The 22,975-nt window shown below is 36.8% G+C and overlaps 1 protein-coding gene across 7 annotated transcripts in view; it reads right to left on the bottom strand.

The window, feature by feature from the left end:
* SCAF11 (SR-related CTD associated factor 11) overlaps positions 1 to 22,975 on the bottom strand; it is an 81,053-nt gene that overhangs the window by 48,341 nt on the left and 9,737 nt on the right. For 4 of the 7 annotated variants that reach the window (XM_002752348.6, XM_009003599.5, XM_035255746.3 and 1 more), the window contains exon 2: positions 1,063 to 1,144. In XM_002752348.6, the coding sequence (XP_002752394.4) occupies positions 1,063 to 1,123 (61 nt within the window). In that variant the 5' untranslated portion in view covers positions 1,124 to 1,144. Of the gene's footprint in view, positions 1 to 1,062; positions 1,145 to 4,196; positions 4,319 to 10,404; positions 10,543 to 22,975 lie in introns of all 7 variants that reach the window. The other 3 variants (XM_035255744.3, XM_035255745.3, XM_054238147.2) reach the window with 3 other exon arrangements.

Below are 22,975 nucleotides of genomic sequence, written 5' to 3'. Positions count from 1 at the left end.
AAAAGCAGAAAATGGGAAAAGACAGATCACCTACAAGAGAATAATTAGACTGAGAAGACATTTCTAGACAACAAGGAAAAAAATATGACTAAATAATATCTTCAAAGTGCTAAGATAAAAAAAAACTATCATTCCAGAATTATCTACCAGTAAAATTATCTTTGAATAGTTTTAAAGCGGATAAAATAGATACAAAACCTTAAGAGTTTACCACCAATAGACCTTCACTAAAGAAGCTTCTCAGATTTATTTTTAGAAAGAAAAGAAATAAGGCCGGGCATGGTGGCTCAGCCCTGTAATCCCAGCACTTTGGGAGACTGAGTTGATTGGATCATGAGGTCAAGAGATTGAGACCAACTTGCCAAACATGGTGAAACTCCGTATCTACTAAAAATACAAAAATTAGCTGGGCATGGTGGCATGTATCTGTAGTCCCAGCTACTTGGAAGGCTGAGATAGGAGAATCGCTTGAACTTGGGAGGCAGAGGATATAGTAGGCTGAGATCACGCCACTGCACTCCAGCACAGCAACAGAGTGAGACTTCGTCTCAAGAAAAAAAATAAAGTGGAAATAAGCAAACGTTGCCTGCATAAAACATCATCTAATTGGTGGTGGTTGAAATAACAGAACTCAAATAATGGAACTATAATCTATAAACTGAGATTAGGATGTAGAGTTAAGGCGTACTTGGGTTCTTCTGTTGGCAGTGAAGATTAAGTTAGCTTTAGAAGCAGAGGATATAGTACCAATGCCAACTTTTTTTCTTTTTAAAAAAGGACAAAAACAGAAACAGTAATTACTAAACCAGTAGTGAGTAAACCTTAAGAAAAAAGGGACTAACAAACCAAAAAACTTGATCAATTGAAAATAAAATATGAGAGGGAAAAAAATGGATATACTTAGGCAGCTTATTTCAGAATTTAAGAACAATGAAAGTAAGTAAAAACAAAAAACTCCTTGTGTATTTTGAAATGTATACAAGTGGACAGTCTGGAAACACCGTTTTGCTTTCAACAAACACAATTTATAAGAATTAAAAGTTTATAGAAATGAAAAGTTACCTTCCATATCTTCATACTTCTTATCTCCCATATTTAGGGTATATACAATTTTCCTCTTCATTTCTCTTTGGAAAAGCGTTTCCTAGAAGATAAATTATAATAGCGATTTTTTATGTTTGCCTTCTCCCAATAATATCGATTTAAAAAAAACATAATTCTATACAGTAAGAAATTATTTTACACATAAAAGAACACAGTACAAGCCAAACAGTTTGTGGATAATCCAGTACTCTTTTATATTCCTTGCTATCAAAGTGCACAGTCTTATTGAAAGGAAAAGCCTCATATAACTATTAAGCAACAAGCCTAAATGATATATTTTTGTGGCACAGACATAAATGCAATTGAAGCTTAAAGAACAGAGATCAATTTGGAATGGAGTTTTCAGAGAATGTGATAGGTTATATGTGTTGAGGAACTTAGGCATTCAAGAAGCAACATGGTATGGAGAAATAAAATAGCATTTAGCTAGGCCAATCTCACAACTGAGTGAGAGAAAAGAGTGGATGAGAGGTGAGAGAGAGAGTGTCTACTAAGGAGACAGTCGTGTGTGTCTATGTGTGTGTCTCTACTGAGGAGGGGGTTAGCATGTAAGCCATGAATTTCATCTGAAAAAAATCACGGTGAGGATAATGAAAGAAATAAGCAAAACAATGTAAATCAAGTAGGGTTAGATTATACATGGATCACTAATGATTGAGAACCTTAATCTTACAGATCCTCTGAAGAAGAGTGAAAAGATAAAAGTGATGTGATGTTTTTTAAAAAAGGTTGATAGCCAGCCAAGTATAGAATGGATTACAATGGAGAGAGATTAGAAGCAGAGAGATTTGCACAGCTAAAGTAACTGGCTGTGAAGTAAATTAGAAAAGAATGAAATTAAATGGCTGAAGAATTTCTGAGATTTGGTGAGAAATATAGTGAAGGAGACAAAAAATATCCTGGCCTAAAAGACTAGGAAAATGGTGCTTACAAAGAGGTAAAAATGAAAAATGTGGAAAGGAGGTTAATCTGGCAGTCAAAGGGAAGAAATTTATAAAGTAAAACTATTTTTTTTTAAATCAACTCTTTTTTCCTAAGAGATGGGGTCTTGCTATGTTGCCCAGGCCGGTCTCCAACTCCAGAGCTCAAGCAATCCTCCTGCCACCAACTCCCAAAGTGCTGGAATTACAGGCATGAGCCACAGCACCTGGCCTTAAATAAACTCTTATAATAATCCTTCCAGGCTTGATGCAAGACACATAGTTGCAATGGAATGTCCATATACATGTTTATATTTAGTCACAAGATATCACTGATTTAATCAGTTGTGATTCTCCTATATGTATCTGAATTTTTCTATTAGTTTCTAAAATAATTTACACATGGTAGTTACTTCATTAAAAGTATGAACTGCCCAAGAGATAATTCCCTATTTGGTCAAATAAGGAGAAACACAAAATCCCATACTTATAGTTCAAAAACCAACTGTAAAAGCAGAGGAAACTTACTAGCATATATAAAGAATGATTTAAAGGTTATAGCGGATTAAATACAACCTCACAGTGAGTCAGCATTAAAAATCCCATTTTTTAAAAAAATCCAATCAGTCTGACAATAAAAGTTGGATGAGGAAAATTTCTCACTCTTAGCCTATATGTACAACATTCGTTTTAGTTCTGGTGCAAACTAACTTGTTTTAGTTCTGGTGTTTAAGAACAAACATAAATGTCCAGGGAAGATGACTAAAATAATGACAGCCCTGGAAAATCTATTATATGCAGAAAGGTAAACTAGTAAGAATGTTTAGTTTGGAAAAACAGAAAGCTTAAGAACATTAGCAACAATATTCAAATAAAATGAACTGTTCTGAAGGGAGGCAGAATAACCTATCAATGAAAGTATTCAAGCAAAGGCCCAATGGTCTTTTGTGGGATTTTTTTTTTTTTTGCCTCAAAGATTTATTGAATACTCTAGGTATACTACTAGGCAATTCTCTTAGTACCGAACAAGACAGAAATCTCTACCTTTATGTTTTAGTGGGGAAGACAAAATAAACAAATAGGAAAAACAGTGTGGCTAATAAGAAATAAAAAAAGAGGAATCTGTTGCTTCATACAGAATACTCGGGAAAGCTTCTGTGATAAAGGGACATTTGAACTGGCAATCAGAAAGCAGCAAGGGAGAAAGTTATGTGACTACCATCCAATGCTTCCAGGCTGAGCATTCTTGGTGGAGAGAACAGCCAATATGAACGTCCTAAGACAGTGGTAACATGTCTAGAATGTTCAAGGAACAACAAAGAGATGAGTGACTAGAATACAGTGAAAGAGGAAGAGTAGCAGATGAGGACAGAAAGGTAATATAAGACCATGTAGCATCTTCTAGCCTAAGGTAAGACTGGCTTCCCTGAGTAACATAGGTGACTAGGGGTTTCTGAACAGAGGAAGCAAAGGGAAAAGAACAGGCCAGTAAGGAGACTACTGAAATAATCTATGGGAGAGATCATAGTAGCTTATACCACAGTGGTAGCAAAGGTGATGAAATGTACTCAGATTTCAGATGTTTTAAAAATACAGCCATCAGAATTTGCTGGTAAATTCAACGTGGAGTATTTGTTAGGGAGCAAGGATCCTGGATAACTCCAAAGTATTTTGATCTAAGCAGCTCAGAGTTGCTTAGACAGATTATTATTTTAAAAATTCAGATATGAAATTAGTATGGCCATTATGGAAAAGTGCATAAAGGGTCCTCAAAAAACTGAAAATAAGCCAGGTGCTATAGTGTGCACCTGTAATCCCAGTTAGCCAGGAGGCTGAAGCAGGAGGACAATTTGAGCCAAGTTGTTCAAGATCAGTCCCCACAATAGAACAAGACCCCACCTCAAAAAAAGAAAAACAAACCTAAAATAGAGCTATCATAAAATCCAACAATTCCACTATTGGGTATATATCCAAAAGAAAGAAAATCAATATAATGAAGAGTTATCTGATATCCCATGTTTATACTGCAGCACTATTCACAACAGTCGAAATATGAAATCAATCCAAGTGTGTATCAATGGATGAATAAAGAAAATGTGCCGGCCTGGTCAACATAGTGAAACACTGTCGCTATTAAAAATACAAAAATTAGCTGGTCATGGTGGCACGCACCTGTAGTCCCAGCTACCTGGGCGGCTGAGGCAGGAGAACTGCTTGAATCCACGAGGTGAAGGTTGTGGTGAGCTGAGATCGAGCCAACGCACTCCAGCCTGGGCAACAGAGTGAGACTCCATCTCAAAAAGAAAAAAGAAAAGGAAAAAGAAAAAAAGGGGTATATATACACAAGGGAAAATTTTTCAGCCACAAAAAGGAATAAAATCCTATCATTTGCAGCAACATGAATGGAACAGGAGGTCATTATGTATAGTGAAATAAGGCAAGCACAGAGAGACAAATATTGCACAGTCTCACTCATATGTGAGAGCTAAAAAAGTGAATCTCATGAAGATAGAGAATAGACTGGTGGTTACAAGAGGCTGGGGCCAGGGGATGAAACGAGGTTAATTGGTACAAAAATACAGTTAAGAAAGGAGAAATAAGATCCAGCATAAGATCAGTAGTGTGACTATAGTTAATAATAATCTACTGTATATTTCATAACCAGCTAGAAAAGGAGAATTCAAATATTCCCAGCATAAAGAAAACATAAATGTTTAAGGTGATGGATATCCCAGTTACCTTGGTTTGATCATACCTTAAATGAATGTATCAAAAATTACATGTACCCCAAAAGTATGCATATGTATTTTGATACATCTGTTATGTATCAAGAAAAACTTTTTTAAAATTCAGAGTTAGAGGTTACTCTCCTTGCTATTCATGCAGACAGGCAGCATCATATCACCTAAGAACTTATTACAAATGCAGGATATCTCAGGCACCATCCCTACCTAGTGAATCAAAACCTGCATTTTGCCAAGATCTCTGCATTATTCCTTATGTGCATTAAAATCTGAGAAGCACCGTGCCAGACAACTTCCCAATTTAGTTGCTTTTACAGTTATATTGCACTCCTATATATATTCAGTAAGTATAATCCATTTGGGGAAATTCATACTACACTATCTCCTTCTTTTATCCTAAATATCTATAAATAAAAAAAAATAAGGTTGGAGTTAATTCAATGTGATAAAATGTCATTTGAAAGTTAACACAATATTTTTAAAACCTAAGAGAGGTTCAGATGTAATATATTATCCTTCTATGAAATTAAATGATTTATTTGTCCTATTTAACAGTCTAACCTATGCTACTTTCACATTTCCTCCTTTAAGCATACTAACTTTATATATAATTTATAATTTATGTTTTAAAGTGGAGTGTGGTGGTATATGCCTGTAATCCTAGCTGAGGTGGGAGAACTGCTTGAGGCCAAGAAGTCCAAGACCAGCCTGGGCAACACAGCAAGACCTTGTTTTAAAAAAATACATACACACACACACAGTAAGCACTGTCTTCTCTATTTTAAGGCCCATACAGTGAAGTACACATTAAGTTTATCAGTGAGAAACTGAGAAAACTCAATCAAGTTACAGACTGCCTTTGTTAGAAATCTGCTTTAATGGCGGGGCACGGTGGCTCATGCCTATAATCCCAACACTTTGGGAGGCCGAGGTGGGAAGAGAACCTGAGATCAGGAGTTCAATACCAGCCTGGCCAATATGGCAAAACCTTGTCTCTACTAAAAGTATAAAAATTATGCCAGGCGTGGTGGCTCACACCTGTAATCTCAGGACTTTGGGAGGCTAAGGCAAGCGGATCACAAAGTCAGGAGTTCGAGACCAGCCTGGCCAGAATGATGAAACCCTGTTTCACTAAAAATGCAAAAAATTAGCCGGACATAGTGGCGCATGCCTGTAATCCTAGCTACTCGGAAGACTAAGGCAAGAGAATCACTTCAAAATGGGAAGGCAGAGGTTGCAGTGAGCCAAGATTGCACCAATGCACTCCAGCGTGGGCAACAAAAGAGAAACTCTGTCTCAAAATAAATAAATAAAAATACAAAAACTAGCCAGGCATGGTGGCATGTGCCTACAATCCCAGCTTCTTGGGAAGCTGAGACAGGAGAACTACTTGAACCTGGGAGGTGGAGGGTGCAGTGAATTGAGATTGTGACACTGCACTCCAGCCTGGGCAACAGAGCAAGGCTCCATCTCAAAAAAAAAAAAAAAGAAAGAAAGAAAAGAAAAGAAAAGAAATCTGCTTTAAAAACTGTTTAAGCATTCCAAATTTTTAGAAGTTCCATGCTTTTGTTCCTGAACATGTCTTGTATTAACTATTTTTATACCTAAAAATGATTATGCCATGTTACTAATTCAGTCATTTAAAATGACAGGAACTTAGCATTTTGCTAGATAAAAGTCCTAAGTCTCAGTTCAACAACTTCTAAACTTGTAACTTGTCCTGTTTATCTGTTCTATCTGCCTGGACTCCAGTTTTCAGTATAAGGATCCATCTGCGTTTTTAAATAAAAGCTTTGCTTTGAATATCCAGTAACAGAACACAGTAATACCACATAGAGCCTTGGTCCTAGCCAGTAATTTGTGGTCAACAGACCTTAGAGGTAAGATGTAGGTAAGTATGAATACCCTTCCTTGTAGTTATCTATAAAGTTAAATATACCCCAATTTTGTGTTTTAACTATTTATGGCTCTATAATTATAAGTCATATTCCACCTATACTATTTGTTTTCCTAATAAGTTCTTTAACTGTAAGTTAAACTGTATTTTCTTTTCATGGTTAAATTTACTAAATAGATGTTAATTCTAGATCTTTGGTAAACTTACCTTTTCCAATGATTTTAATTTACAAATGTCTATCCTTAATGTTTCTTCCTAGGCTTTACCTTTTGACGTTAGATTATCCTTTTGGTCTGTTACTCCTATGATAATGACCTAACATACTTATATTTTCCAGCTGCTCTCTTCTATTTCATAACATACTGTTTCTGCTGGATACTGAAAGTGATTCTTCATATATGTTAATATAATAATTGGGGAAGAATGGTCTAAGTTTTAAATTTTATTTATCATATAATAAGGTATTGAAGTTTGGAATTTGAAATTTAAAAAAAAAACCACTGATACAAATCAGTTTTACGGAACTCATAACTCATTTTTCCACAGTGGAATACCTGGAAATGAGAGTCCTAGGCCAGCCACTACAGTGCATTCAAACAATGGGAGTGAGGCAGAGCACAGTGGTTTATGCTTGTAATCCCAGCACTGTGGGAGGCTGAGGAGGGCGGATTATTTGAAGTCAGTAGTTAGAGACTAGCCTGATCAGCATGGTGCAACCCAGTCTCTACTAAAAATACAAACAATTAGCCAGGCACGGTGCAATCCCAGCTACAGGCTAATGCAGGAGAATTACTTGAACCTGGGAGGCGGAGGTTGTAGTGAGCCGAGATGGCTCCACTGCACTCCAGCCTGGGAGACACAGTCAGACTCCATCTCAAAGAACCACCACCCTCCCAAAACAAACAAACAAACAAACAAATAATGGTAGCGTATTAAGGAATTTCAGTTCTTTAGAATAGTGTTACCCAACAAGGAATTATTCTATCAAGCACTTCAAGTGTGGTCAGTTTATGTGAGAAACTGTTAAATTTTAGTGAGGTTTTAGTTAATTGAAATGGCCCAATGTGCTACAGGCTACTGTACAGCTATTCAAAAATATATTTAATAGCTGCACTGCTACTGTAGAGCACAGCTGTTAAAAAATTGTTTCAAGTTATATATTGGATGCTAAGAATGTGCATTCCACTTTAACGGCTGTTGGCCACCTCAAGCCTCAGGGAATCAGAAGGAGCCAGGGATTCCTAATAACGTAAACTATTATTTTTAGCCTAGTCTCGTTTGGTTTCTAATTACTACCCTTTGTTCCTTCTCTCTGTCTTTTTTTCTTCTAAAGTCAGCTTCTTTCTGCCTATTACAAAACAGAACTCCTTTCCCTTCCAGTTCACTTCAAAATTCCCTCTCCCTGCTTACTCCTACCGTTCTTCAAGTAAGCCCATGGTATCTAAAAATGTCTACATCCTCATTAATACTACAAACTTTAGAGTCTAACAGGTCTAGATTCAAATCCTGACTCTACCATCATTCAATAAATGGCTATTTATCAAGATCATTGGTTACTATTGGTTATTAAGATCATTATTATTATTGTCAGAAAAAAACAGAGAGACAGGAAATGGTAATAAAACTGTTGCTTGACACTTTCTTTGTTTTCCCTAATGCAAATCCAAGGAAAGGACTGAAAAAAGATAAATCTATATTTCTAAATAACAACTAAATTGATCAAGTCTCCCATGAATGTGTGTGTATTTTTTTTTTTTTTTAAGAGAAACAGTCTTGCTCTCTCATCCAGGCTGGAGCGTGCTTGGTGGCATGATTATAGCTCAGCCTCCCAAGTAGCTAGGACTGCAGGTGCATACCACCACACTCAATTAATTTTTTTTTTTGGAGACGGAGTCTATCGCCCAGGTTGGAGTGTGGCATGATCTCGGCTCACTGCAACCTCCGCCTCCGAGGTTCAAGCAATTCTCTGCCTCAGCCTCCTGAGTAGCTGGGATTACAGGTGCCTAATACCGCACTGGCCAATTTTTGTATTTTTTAGTAAGAGACAGTGTTTTACCATCTTGGCCACGCTGGTCTTGAACTCCTGATCTTGTGATCCACCCACCTTGGCCTCCTAAAGTGCTGGGATTACAGATGTAAGCCACTGCACCCAGCCTCAACTAATTTTTTACATTTGTAGACATGGAGTCTCACTGTTGCCCAGGCTAGTCTCAAACTCTTGACCTCAAGCAATCTTCCTGCCCTGGTCTCCTAAAATGCCAGGATTAAAGGCATGTGCCACTGTGCCCAGCCTTCTAGTAATATTTTATCAAAAGGGTAGAATCAGATTCTCTGGTTACAAAGAAAGGAGAGGAATATAAATGGCCATGAGGAAATATCACACTATTACCAACCCTACTCCCAAGCCCAATCTTGCCATGACAGACCCTACTATGGAAGAGCACTGATATGATAAATGAAAGGCAGAGCTGAATAAAAGGGAAAGTAGGAGCAGTCTCAGAAAACTCTTAATCAATGTTTGTTTTAATAGATTTACACACTCTGCTTTCTGTTATTATTTCCTATCAGTCCCCGGAATTACTTTCTAGTTCAGTTTCTAAAAAGATTATCAGTGATCTGATGGCTTGTTAGCAGTTATCAACAAAAGCAATTTCTAGGAATCTTTTATATTCATTTCCTCCACTATGGACCTATATTCAGAAAAGGACCAAGCACAATTCAATGATGAACAAATAATCCTATTATCTTGAAGCTTACTAGATAAAATGAAAATTAAGAAGCTGAAGTCACCCACACTTACAGGTCTTTTAATAAAATCAGTTTCCTATATCAATCCAGGAAGGGTATGTTTCAGAATGTCCCTAAAATTCTCATTCAGTGTTTGCAACAGGAAGTGAGTGCCAAAATAATTCATGATAAATGTCATCTCACACTAAGCTCTACAATGATCAAAACCTAATTATTGAAACAAATCATTTTTAAAAGAGTAAAATGAATAAAGAATAAAACATTTCAAAGTGAAAGGCAAGCCAGAAATCCTCAGCCAGATAATAAAGATTGAACTGAAAATAGAACAAGTTTTTCAAAGCTAATATATTTATTTAGAAAGGTCATCAAAAGCCAGGTGCAGTGGCTCACACCTGTAATCCCAGCACTTTGGGAGGCCGAGGTGGGTAGATCACCTGAGGTTGGGAGTTTGAGACCAGCCTAACATGGAGAAACCTCAACTCTACTAAAAATATTTTAAAAATTAGCCAGGTGTGGTGGCACATGCCCGTAATCCCGGCTACTTGGGAGGCTGAGACAGGTGAATCCAAGAGGCAGAGGTTGCGGTGAGCTGAGATCACACCATTGACACTCTAGCCTGGGCAACCAGAGTGAAACTCTGTCTCAAAAAAAAAAAAAAAAAAAGTTCACCACCTTTTCCCCATCCAGAATCTCCTGGTCTGGGATTAATAAAGCCTGAAACCTAGTAAGTAGACACTGGTAAGGACAGACAGCAAGTTCTAAGAGAATCCTTCTAAATATAAAGCAAGGTGAATAAGGGGGAGGTGCAGGGAAGGAGTGTCTCCCAATGTTCATAAAGAAGGGGCAAACTGCTCCCCCTTTTTTTTTCTTTCCCTGTTCCTCATTCCTTATGTCCTAATTCCTAAATGAGCTGGGTAATAGAGGAAGCAACAATGGCAGCAGCAGCAGGAACCTAAAACTCTTAAGAAAGAGAGACAAGAACCATCCTCACCAAATAAAAGAACTCTGGCCCAATCCTGTTGACTTCTCTCTTGTCTTCCTGTTACTTGGATCCAGACACAGTTGTGGGAAATGCAGTAAATGAAAACCAATTTTCTGGCCAGAAGACAGAAAAGAGTGTCCCAGGCATCTAGAAAATACCATGGATATAACAGAGAGGAAAGAACTCAAGAAAGTAACAGTAAGCTGTTTTTGAACTCCTAACTCACTCAAGCTGAACATACATGGATTTAAACCCAAACAGCTTATTAGACTCTGAAAACTAAAATACAGGATAAACCTCCACACATGTCACAGACTGGCTACTGGGTAGTGCATACTGAAAAAGTACAAATAGTATCGTAAAGTTGTGAAAACAGAACTGAGGTTAAAAAACTACAACCTACGGAAAGCTGGTTGGAACTTATGACCAACCTGAACCCAACTGGATCAAATGCCTGTAAAAATAAAAATATTGCTGGACACGGTGACTCAAGCCTGTAATCCCAGCACTTTAACAGGTCAAGGTGGGAGGATTGCTTAAAGCTAGTAGTTAGAGACCAGTCTGGGCAACAAAGAGAGATCCTCTCTCTACAAAAAATAAAAAATATAGAGCCAAGCATGGTAATGTGTTCTTGCAGTCTCAGCTAATCAGAAGACTAGGGCAAGAGGATCCCTTGGGCCCAGGAGTGGAAGGATGAAGTAAGCTACAATCACACCATGCACTCCAGCCTGGATGCTACAGTAAAACCCTGTCTCTTAAAAAAAAACACACACAAAAAAAATAAAAACAAAACATCAACATTTCTCATAGCATTTAAACAAAAGATAAAGTTTTGGAACATAGTGTTCAAAATGTACAGAACACAATCCAAAATCACTTGGCATAGAGAGAACTAGGAAAAGAACACTCTCATGGGAAAAGACAATTAAAAGAAAACACCACCAAGATGACACAGCTAGGTGAATTATCTAAAATGAATTATCTAACAAGTAGACAAAAATTTAAAGCCAGTATATATATTTCAACAAGTGTCAGTAAATACTTTTGAAACAAATAGAAAGCCAAACAATCATGGCAAACAAATAGAAGACATAAAGAACCAAGTGGAAACTAAAAAAAAGGGAGAATGGAAATAAAAATACACTGGATAGACTTAACAGCAGAATGGAAATAAAATAGTAAAGAGTCAGTGAACTTGAAGACAAACCAAAAGAAATTACCCAATCTAAAAAACAAAGAGAAAAATACTGGGGAAAAAAATATTAAAGGCCTAGGGACCTGTGATGCAATATCAAAAAACCAATATTCATGTCAAGAAGCAAGAAAAGGAAAATCACTGCAATAAAGAAGAAAAAATAATGGCTGGAAACTTCCTGAAATTTGGTGAAAGGCATAAACTTCTATGTTTAAGAAGTTCTTACAAACCTCAGACAGAATAATTCCAATGAAATCCATGCCGGGACACACATTAGCGTCAAGCTGCTGAAAATTACAAAGGAAAACCTTGAAAGCACCCAGAAAAAAATATGATGCATTACTCATGAGGGGGAGAGAGTTTAATGATTTGAATCACTAGTGATTTCTCATCAGAAACCATGCAAGTCAGAAGAAAGGGGAACAATAGCCTACAAGTGCTAAAATCAAAAAGAACTGTAAACTCATCCTCTATCTAGTGAAAAGATTCTTCAGGAATGAATGTGAAACAAAAGATATTCAAAGCGGAAGAAAAATGAGAACTCTTTTCCAGCTCTAAAAAAAAAAATCTTACATACAGAAGAGATATAATACTAGGAATTATGGAAGATCACCACTTAACTGTTCTCATCTTGAATTCTTTAAAAAATGTTTGGCATTAAAAGCAAATATTTATAACACTTCCTGATAAGATTTCTAATACAGACATACCGCAAAGACATCACAAGTCTACGTTCAGACCAGAGTAATAAAGTAATACTGCAATACAGCAAGTCACATGAAATTTTTGGTTTCCTAGTACACATAAAGGTTTATATAATGCTGTAGTCTATTAAGTGTGCAATAACATTATGTCTAAAAACTGTACCTACTTGATTTAAAAATACCTTACTGCTGAAAATGCCAACACTCATTTAAGCCTTCAGTAAGTCATAGTCTTTTTGCTGGTGGAGGGTCTTGCTTTGATATTGATGGTTGCTGACTAATCACAGGATGGTAGCTGCTGAAGGGCAGGGTGGCTGTGGCAATTTCTTAAAACAAGACAACAATCAAGTATGCCACATTGAGAGACTCCTCCTTTCACAAAAAATTTCTCCGTAGTATGAGATGTTATTTGACGGCATTTGATCCACAGCAGAACGTCTTTCAAAATTAAAGTCAATCCTTTTAAACTCTGCTACTGAGTTATCAAAGTTTATGCACCATTTTAACCATGTTCACAACACCTTTACCAAGAGTACATTCCACCTCAAGAAACCACTTTCTTTGCTCATCTCTAAGAAACAACTCTTCATTCAAGCTTTATCATAAAATTGCAGCAATTCAGTCACATCTTCAGGCTCCAATTCTAATTCGATAATAGTTTTCCTGCTGTTTATACCACATCTGTAGTTACTTAATCCACAGAAGTTTTGAACCCCTACAAGTTATCCAGGAGTGTTGGAATCAACTTCTTCACAATCCTGTTCATATTTTAATCTCTTTCCATGAATCAACAAAGTTCTTCATGGCATCTAGAATGGTGAATCCTTTCCAAAAGGCTTTCAATTTACTTTGCCCGTAACTATCCAAGAAATCACTGTCTAAAGCAGTTGTAGCCTTATGAAATGTATTTCTAAGAGAATAAGACTGAACAGTCAAAATTACTTCTTGATCAGTGGGTTGAAGAACAGATGTTGTGTTAGCAGGCATGAAAATGTATTTCTGTATATTTCCATCAGAGCTCTTGGATGACTAGGTGTACTGTTAATTATTAAGTACCATGTTGAAAGGAATTTTTATCTAAGCAGTTGGTCTTAACAGTGAGCTCAAAATATTCAGTAAAACATTCTGTAAATAGATGTGCTGTCATCCAAGCTTTGTTGTTTCATTTATATAGCACAGAGTAGATTTAGCATAATTCTTAAGGGCCCTGGAATTTTCAGAATGGTCAATGAGCACTGGTTTATAAATGTATAGTCACCAGCTGCATTAGCCCCTAACAAGACAGTCAGCCTGTCCTTAAAAGCTTTGAAGCCAGACATTGACTTCTCCTCTCTACCTATGAAAGTCCTAGAAGGAATCTTCTTTCAATAGGAGGCTGGTTCATCTGCATTAAACATCTTTTGCTTAGTATTGCCACTTTCATCAATGATGTCAGCTAGGCTTTCTGGATAACCTGATGCAGATTCTGCATCAGCATGTGCTGCTTCACCTTACACTTTTATGTTATGGAGATGGTTTATTTCCTTAAACTTCATGAACTAACCTCCGCTAGCTTCAAATTTTTCTTCTGCAGCTTACTTGCCCCTTTCAGACTTCATAGGCTTGAAGAGAGTTAGAGCCTTGCTTTGGATTAGGCTTTGCGTTAAGAGAATGTTATTATTGGTTTGACCCTCTACCCAGATCAGTCAAACTTTCTTGATATCAGCGATAAAGCTGTTTGGTCTAACTTCAATATTGTTGAGGAACAGGGAGGTCCAAGGAAAAGTGGAGAGATGAGGGAACAGCTGATCAGTGGAGCAGTCAGCAGACACGTAAGCATATTAACTTATGTCTTATATGGGTGCTCTTTGTGGTGCCCCAAAGTAATTACAATAGTAATATCAAAGATCACTGATCACAGATCACAACAAATATAATAATAAAAAAAAGATCTGAAACATTGTGGAAATTACCAAAATGTGAAAGAAACATTAAGTAATCAGAAGTTGTTGGAAAAGTGGCACCAAACCTGCTTGATGCAGGGTTGCCACAAACCTTCAATTTGTAAAATATGCAGTATCTACAAAACCCAATAAATGGAACTGCAACATAAAGGGAGAAAGGAAGAGGGACACACATGGCAGCAAGACCTCTATTTCACTTATAGTGGTAAAATAAGAATGCCAAGAAGGCTAAAATTTTAAGTATGTATAATTCTTAGAGCTACCACTAAAAACATTACTCAATGTCTTGTGACACTCCGTCTTCATCTCAAGAAGGGTAAGTAAAGTACAGTAAGATATTTTGAGAGAGAGCCCTTATTCACATAACTTTTATTACAGTATATTGTTATAATTGTTCTATTTTGTTATTGTTGTTAATCTTTCCGTTGCCTAATTTATAAGTTAAACTTCATCAGGAATATGTACATATAGTAAAACATAATATACAAAGAGTTTGTTACTATCTGCAGTTTCAGGCATCTACTTAAAACATAGCCCCTATGGACAAATGGTAACTACTATACCCACTTTCCTTCAAATCAGTTCAGGTTAGTCAGTTAGAATATTTTAAAAATGTTCGAATAACCCAAAGAAGGAAGGCACAGAGAACAAAAAGAGAAGAAACACAAAGAAAACAGACTTGAACCCAAACATAACCGTAGTTACAACATGTGAGATGCAGCAAAAGCACTGTAATACTAAATTTCTTCTATCAGAAAAAGGCTCAAATCAGTAATTTAAACTTGCATATTAAGAAACTAAAAAAGGAGCAAAATATATAGAAAACGGGCAGAAGAAAGGAAATAAAGAATAGAAATCAATGAAATTGAGAACAGAAAAACAGATAAAAATCAACAAAACCAAAAGCTCATTCTTTGAAAAGATCAATACAATCTAAACTTGCCAGACTGATGATGTAGATAACCCGAATAGTCTTAGTACTATTTGAAGAAATTGAGTAGTTAAAAGCCTTCCAAAAAAGAAACCTTTAGGCCCACATAATTTCCCTGATGAATTCTATGAAATATTTAAACAGGAAATGACACCAAATCAACACATCTCTTTCAGAAAATGGAAGATAAGCACTTTCCAAGTCATTTTATGAATCCAGCATTATCCTTATACAAAAAACAAACAAAGATAGTACAAGAACACATTTATATTTTGCTCATCAAAATAAAAACTATGGTATAGTCAATCATATAATGAAATACTGCTCAGCAAGAAAAAGATACGAACTAGTATTTCAGTCAACAAATGGAATGCATCTTAAAGGCGTTCTATTTTGTGAAAGAAGCTAGTCTCAAAAGGCTACATATTACAGAACTGCATTTATATGCAAAACTATACTGATGAAGAATTTGTCAGCAGTTACCTGGGTTAGGAGAACATATGACTACAGAGACAGCACAATAGATTTTGGGGAGGGATAGAACTATTGCAAATCTTGACTGTGGTGGCAAAACAGATCTATACATGTATTAAAATGCACAAACTATAAACCTCAAAAAAGCTCAATTTTACCATATATAATAAAATTTACATTTTCTTAAAAAGACTAACATGAAAGCAATTTTTTGAAAATATTATGAACTAAAATATAAATTGTTAACATTTTCAAGAAAGGAACTTTTTCACTGTGAACTTCATAGTCTCAGTCATTCCAATGCTTACAACTATTGCCAACACAGAAGTTACCCAAATTATACTGCCACAAGATGAGCTTGAGAGGAGGTGTTTGAATGTTTTGTCTCTATTTTCTCCATTTCTGGAGCACTGACAGGTCTGAGAGACAACAGAGACCTATAACCTGTAGAGATACAGAGATTAAAAACAGGCTCAATTTAACAGCTCCACTAAATTCTAAGGCAGAGTTGCAGAAACAGATCAGTTCCAAAACACTAATGATACGCATGGGGGATCACTGGAGGAAGACATCCATTATGACTCCCAGTTAGGTTACACTCTTAGGTGACAGTTGTCTACTCTATGGGAAGAATATATTTACAATGCAGTACTTTATTTAAGAAAATAAAAATGGGTGCCTTTTATGCGCCTGGATAGTTTACCATGAGAGTCTGATAAAGAAATCATCATATATGACAGGCTTCCATTATTTCTCCAAATAAGAAACAACTGTAAACAGTAGTATATGTCCTTTGATAACTTTAATATATTTATGCAATTGTTGGCTAATAATCCCACCCGTGCATAAGGTATGGAAGACAGAATACAAAGAGTTGATTATGTAATCTTCATTTAAACTCAAGACTCTCATTCCCATTTACTACAGTACAATGACATAAACTAATTTATATGGTAAGGTCAAACCTGAAGCTCTCTTATATTTATTCCCACCAGGCAATTTCTGAATGCCTATTGCAGGTACTTTAAAGGGAAGAGTTTTACATGTGGAAAAGTAGAGTTTACATATAGAAAACTAAACTTTATGCCTATTAGAGACAAAATGCAAAAGAGCAGTGAGATGTTACAAACTCATTTTTACAATCAAGCTTCCCAAAAAGATTATAGGAGCACTTGGGATCAACAGCACTGTATTTTCACATATGGCAGGCAGAAGAGCAAAAAGAAGAAAGGCATTCTGGATGGAAATATGGAAGTAAAGAAATAACTGGTGAATTTTTATCCTTTTAATAAAACAGGAAAACTGTTAACTATATTTTTACTTTAACACTTGGTGTACCTTGGAAAGACTTCTGAGCAGAAATGACAATGCCTGTCCATCTGCTCACCTCCCAAAAAAGGGAAATGGGAAAATTATGTAGGGCATAGAAAATACTTGCAAATAACAAAGCTCTCTTAGTTCATTTGCGTTGCTGTACAAAACAAAACAAAACAAAACAGAAACAACCTGAGACAGGTAATTTATAAAAAACAGAAATTTCTCACAGTTGTGGAGACTAGGAAGTCTAAGATCAAAGGCATCAGCAGGTTCAGTGCCTGGTGAGGATCTGGTCCCTGCTTCCAAGATGGTACCTGTTACTGCATCTTCAAGTATTAAGCGTAGGGCTTTTAGGAAGTGATTAGGCTGTGAGGGCTCTGCCCTCATGGATGGCCTTATAAAAAGGGCCTGCTAGTTCTCTCCAGCCCTTATATAAGACACTAATTCCATCCATATATAAGGGACTAATTCTATCCATGAAGGCAGAGCCTTCGCAGCCTCATCACCTCCTAAAAGTCCCACCACTTAATACTGTTGCATTCAGGATTAAGTTTCAACACGAATGTTGCAGAGGGCAGGGACACTGAAAGCACAGAAAAATCCTAAGAGTTAAAGGGACAGAATTAGTGAAAATAAATGACCACATACAAATGCTTGTTACCACATACAAATGCAGAAGTATGAGAATGGATGTAACCTACAATAGGAAAAAAGGGATGATGTTCAAAACACTGATTCTGAAATTTTACCCTGTTCTATTTAAAAAAGATTTTTTAAACTCTACATTACAGAGTTTCAACTCCAGAAATTAGTTTCTTTTGCACAAATGCTGAAAGTTACTCTTTGGCTGATTCCTTGAGAACTGTTAACTTTCTTCATACTAATCCCTTACAAACTGCTACAAGTAACTATTATGAAACCAAGAGGGAAAAAGGAATTATTTTGCATAGTAAACAGGACATCTACTCTTTTCTTTAGCTATGCCTATTATCTGAATTTCTTAAACACAAACTCATCCTTCTAGGTATCTTAGAGATAAGCACAATTATGTTACATAAATGTATATAAATCAATGTGCCCTCATGTAAATATTTTACACATAATTTAAAGAAGCATTTCACAATCCTACTCCTAGGAAATACTACAACTCTAACCCAGATACGGATTATATTACATATTATGCAAACTTAACAAAAATTCTGCCACTTTAGCATAAGGCATGAATAGATACTGGGATTCTTTTCCTAAATGTAATCATATTACAAATGCTACAAACACCCACAAACTGGATTTTTGTGTAAGGTTTTCACATTATTATTTTTAGCTACTACTTTCTAACAGGTCATGAATTATCTCATTTAACTTTTATAGAACCTGGTAAAAGAGATATCTCAATTTTACATTAAATGAAAGTAAGTAACATGCCCAAGATCAACAAGCCAGCGTTAAGTAGTAGGACTGGAACCCATTAGCAATTAACCAGTAAATAACACAAATATTAATCTAAGTCACTAGCAATTAGAAGCATTCAAACAACAAGAAGTGGTAATATTCTTAACCATTCAAAGGACTGCAAAAATGGTAAGCTTTTACCTGCCCTCTTCATCACCATATTACCAGATCCAACAGCATGCCTTCAAAGGAGTGTCCAATAAACAGCTTTGAATAAATTATAAATATGTTCAACAACCACAGCACATGTTATCTGGCAGGCATGATTCTACCTACATGTAGCCCCTCTCTCTACATATGTTGTATTAAAAAACCACTATGATCTTGAGAGATTAACTTCATTTTACTGTGATACTGTCATTACCTTCATTTTTTCCTGGAAGCACCTAGCAAGTAGTGGAGCTGGGACTGAAATTCAGGTTATCAGGCTCCCCTATGCTCTTAACCATGACACTAACCTGCCTAACACATAAATGACTTTGTAAGGGTCATAAGTTATCCAAGCAACTCACCTGAACACCATCTCCCTACAGTATTTAAGTAACTAATTAAATAACATTTATCTGAGTCCAGTGGTAATGGCAGCTAACTCTGTTCCATTCTCTTAAATTAGCTCTAGTGAGTGATTTCCGAGCCCTTTTAGTGCAAAGAACCTGAGAGTAGAATAACTGGATCAAGAACATCCTGCTCCACCAGGTTCCAAAACACCATTAGTATTCCGCCTCCCAAAATACACTAATAGGAATAAACGAAACTGTTATTAGTAAGATACTAGTTATCAATGTCTAAGGTTAAAAAAGAAACAGAGCAAGTGATTTACAAATTAACAAAATAAATATTGTCAAAGAGTATATATAGTTGGCTTTTGGAAGAGATCAACTCAGACCAAAATAATGCTTTCAAAGATTGACTAATATTGGGATTGTCTCCTAAATGTAATCTAGGAGATTGGCTGCAAACTGCCAACTACCTTTTCAAGTGAAATCTCAACTAGTCAGTCTTATGCTATGTTCGTCATGTCTAACACATAATGTGATTTGTTCAACACCATAAAGTATAGCAGTAAGATATATTAATGAGAAAGGAAACAGGGATGAAAAGTCAAAAACAAAAAATGAACTCGTCTCTAAAACAAAATACTCTAAATGATGTGATAATTTAGAAGTCTTATAAACCCACGTCAAAGAAATAACCCAACCCAAGTCCCTTAAAGTTACATCAAAATAATCCCTAAACAAAGAGCCCCTTAGAGCTCTGAGATTCCCATCTCCCAAAAAGATCCAAAAACTGAAACACCATACTCCCATTTTCTGAGGATAAATATAATCTGTCATCCTTGAATAACTACTTTTTAAAAAAATCTCATTTCCCCCCAACCAGTTATTCTAGTTACAGATTAACTCTAGGCTGTTCACAGGGCTATTCAGCCTGAAAATTTGGAGTATTCTCCCTAGTCCACTGGTTTTCAAATTTCTTAAGTTTTATAAATATTTGATTCGAATTTTATTTTCAGATATATTATCAAATATGGTTTTGGCCAAGATGAAGTAGGCCCCACTAATAGCCTACCTCAAAAAATCCAGGCAGAATACTAAAGGTATTCATCTAAGTACCTACACTCTGAAAAATAAATAAAAGCAGGTGAGTACGGATGGAAGTAAAAATCTGGAGAAGTGAACTGCATTGAGTCTTCTTGTTTTATTTTTCATCTTTTCTCTCGTAACTTTGTCCTAAGGGTGGCTACACAGTGGCAGTGGAACAGGTGGCTAAAAGTCTGAAAGAAGCCCCATTTTTCTGGGTGCTTCTAGCCAAAGGAGCCAGGAAAGGGGACGCTGCAGATGGGAGGGTGGAAAAAAATCCTGGAGAGAGTCTGATCAAGGGGATTCCTTAATTCTCTGCATGAATCTACACACGTTTTAGCTGAACTATGCAAGCATTCAGTTAGCACAGGACAGACCCAGAACAATACAGCTAAGGCTTTGAAACTAAACTAAAGGTGAACTATCACCCACAAAAGGCAAGACAAAGTTTGTAGTCTGAGACCAGGCATGGTCTGTAATCCCAGCACTTTGGGAGGTAAAGTGGGAAGATTGATTGAGCTCAGGAATTCAAGACCAGCCTGGGCAACATAGCAACACCTAATCTCTACAAAAGAAAAAAAAAAAAAAGTTAGTCAGGTGTGGTAGTGCACACAGGCAGTCCCAGCTATTCCGGAGGCTGAGACAGTAGGATCACTTGAGCCAAGGATATCAAGGCTGCAGTGAGCTATGGTCTTGCCACTACACTCCAGCCTGTGCAACAGAGTAACACCCTGTCTCAAAAACGAAACAGCAACCAAAAAAACTACCAAAATGTACAGTCTGAATCTTATGGACTGTTTGCTAAAACAAAACAAAAACAAAACATCTCTAGAAGATTATTTATAGGACCTACAGTCTATATAACATAGTGTTCAGGATACAGTTCCAACTTACTTGAGATACAAAGCACAAGAAAATATGACCATTTCTCAAGGAAACAATCAATAACTGCCAATCCCAAGATAACTCAAATATTGGACTTATTGAGGACTTTATTACTATTATTTGAGATAAGAGTCTCGCTCTGTCATGCAGGCTGGAGTGCAGTAGCACGATCTCGGCTCACTGTAACCTCCAAAATCTCGGCTCATTGCAAACCCCCACCTCCTGGGTTCAAGTGATTCTCCTGCCTCAGCCTCCTGGGTAGCTGGGATTACAGGCTTGCACCACCATGCCTGGCTAATTTTTGCATTTTTAGTAGAGACAAGGATTCACCATGTTGGTCAGGCCGGTCTCAAACTCCTAACATGATCCGTCCTCCTTAGCCTCTAAAAGTGCTGGGATTATAGGCGTGAGCCACTGTGCCTGACAAAGGACTTTAAAATAGCAATTATAACTATGCTCCATGGAAAAAAAAATAAACACTTTCAAAAAAATGAAAAAATAGAATTCTCAGCAGTGAAATAGTAAGCATAAAAAATTAAAAATTTAGAGGTAAGAAATATGATGTCTAAAAAAAGGGACAGTAACAGAATGGAAATGCAAAGGAATGAATCAGTCGACATGAAGCCAAATCAATAGAAATGATCTAACCTGAAGAACAGAGAAGTAAAAGAATGAAGAAAAAAATGAAGAGTCTCAGGGTCCTGTGGACAAAATAAAAAGTTTTATTTGTCATGTGAGTAACATAAAGAGAAAGAAATTGGTACAGAAAAAAATATTTGAAAAAATAATGTTCATAAGCCTCCCAAACTTGAAGAGGGGCACAAATTTAGAAATTCACGAAGCTCAGAGAACACTAAATAAGATAAACACAAAAGTAAAACATGCTTATAAATCGTAATCAAAGGCCAGGCGATGTGGCTCATGACTGTAATTCTAGCACTGTGGAGGGCTGAAGTGGGTGGACTGCCTGAAGTCAGGAGTTCAAGACTAGCCTGGCCAACATGGTGAAACTCTGTCTCTACTAAACCTGTAAAAATTAGCTGGGTGTGGTGGCTGGCACCTATAATCCCAGCTACTTGGAAGGCTGAGGCAGGAAAATCGCTTTAACCTGGGAGGTAGAGGTTGCAATGAGCTGAGATCGTGCCACTTCACTCCAGCCTGGGCAGAAAGAGCAAAATTCCATCTCAAAAAATAAATAAATCATAATCAACTGCAACAAAGCAAACATGAAGAAAAAAGTATTTTTTAAAATTTATTTTTATGTCAATCGTTTTTGAGGTACAGGTGCTTCCTGGTTACATGGATAAGTTCTTCAGTGCTGATTTCTAAGATTCTGGTGCACTTGTCACCTGAGAAGTGTTACACTGTACCCAGTACGTAGTCTTTTATCCCTCACCCCCTGCCAACCTTCACCCTGATTCCCCAAAGTCCATTATATCATTCTACTTATTTATTTTTGAGACAGAGTCTTACTCTGCCACCCAGTCTAGATAGAGTGCAGTGGCATGATCTTGGCTCACTGCAACCTCCACCTCCCAGACTCAAGCAATTCTCATGCCTCAGCCTCTGGAGTAGTTGGGATTATGGGTGTGCGCCACCAACCCTGGCTAATTTTTGTATTTTTAGTAGAGATGAGGTTTTACCATGTTGGCCAGGCTGGTCTCAAATCCCTGTCCTCAAGTTATCTGCCCACCTCGGCCACCCAAAGTTCAGGAATTACGGAAATGAACCACTGTGCCCGGCCCAAACAAAGCCCATTATATCAATCTTATGCCTTTGTATCTTCATAGCTTAGCTCCCACTTATAAGTGAGAACATACAACATCTTCTTTTCCATTCCTGAGATACTTCACTTAGAATAATGGCCTCCAGCTCCGTCTAAGTTGCTACAAAAAAAAGACATTATGACTAAGTAGTATTCCATGGTGTATACATACTACATTCTCTTTTCTTTTCTTTTTTTTTTTGAGATGGAGTTTCACTCTTGTTACCCAGGCTGGAGTGCAATGGCGTGATCTCGGCTCACCGCAACCTCTGCCTCCTAGGTTCAGGTAATTCTCCTGCCTCAGCCTCCTGAGTAGCTGGGATTACAGGCGCGC

This window comes from Callithrix jacchus, chromosome 9, assembly GCF_049354715.1.
Source record: "Callithrix jacchus isolate 240 chromosome 9, calJac240_pri, whole genome shotgun sequence".
NCBI classification, from domain to species: domain Eukaryota; kingdom Metazoa; phylum Chordata; class Mammalia; order Primates; family Cebidae; genus Callithrix; species Callithrix jacchus.
Note: the sequence above shows the minus strand (reverse complement) of the source record. Positions and strands in the feature narration are given on the sequence as shown.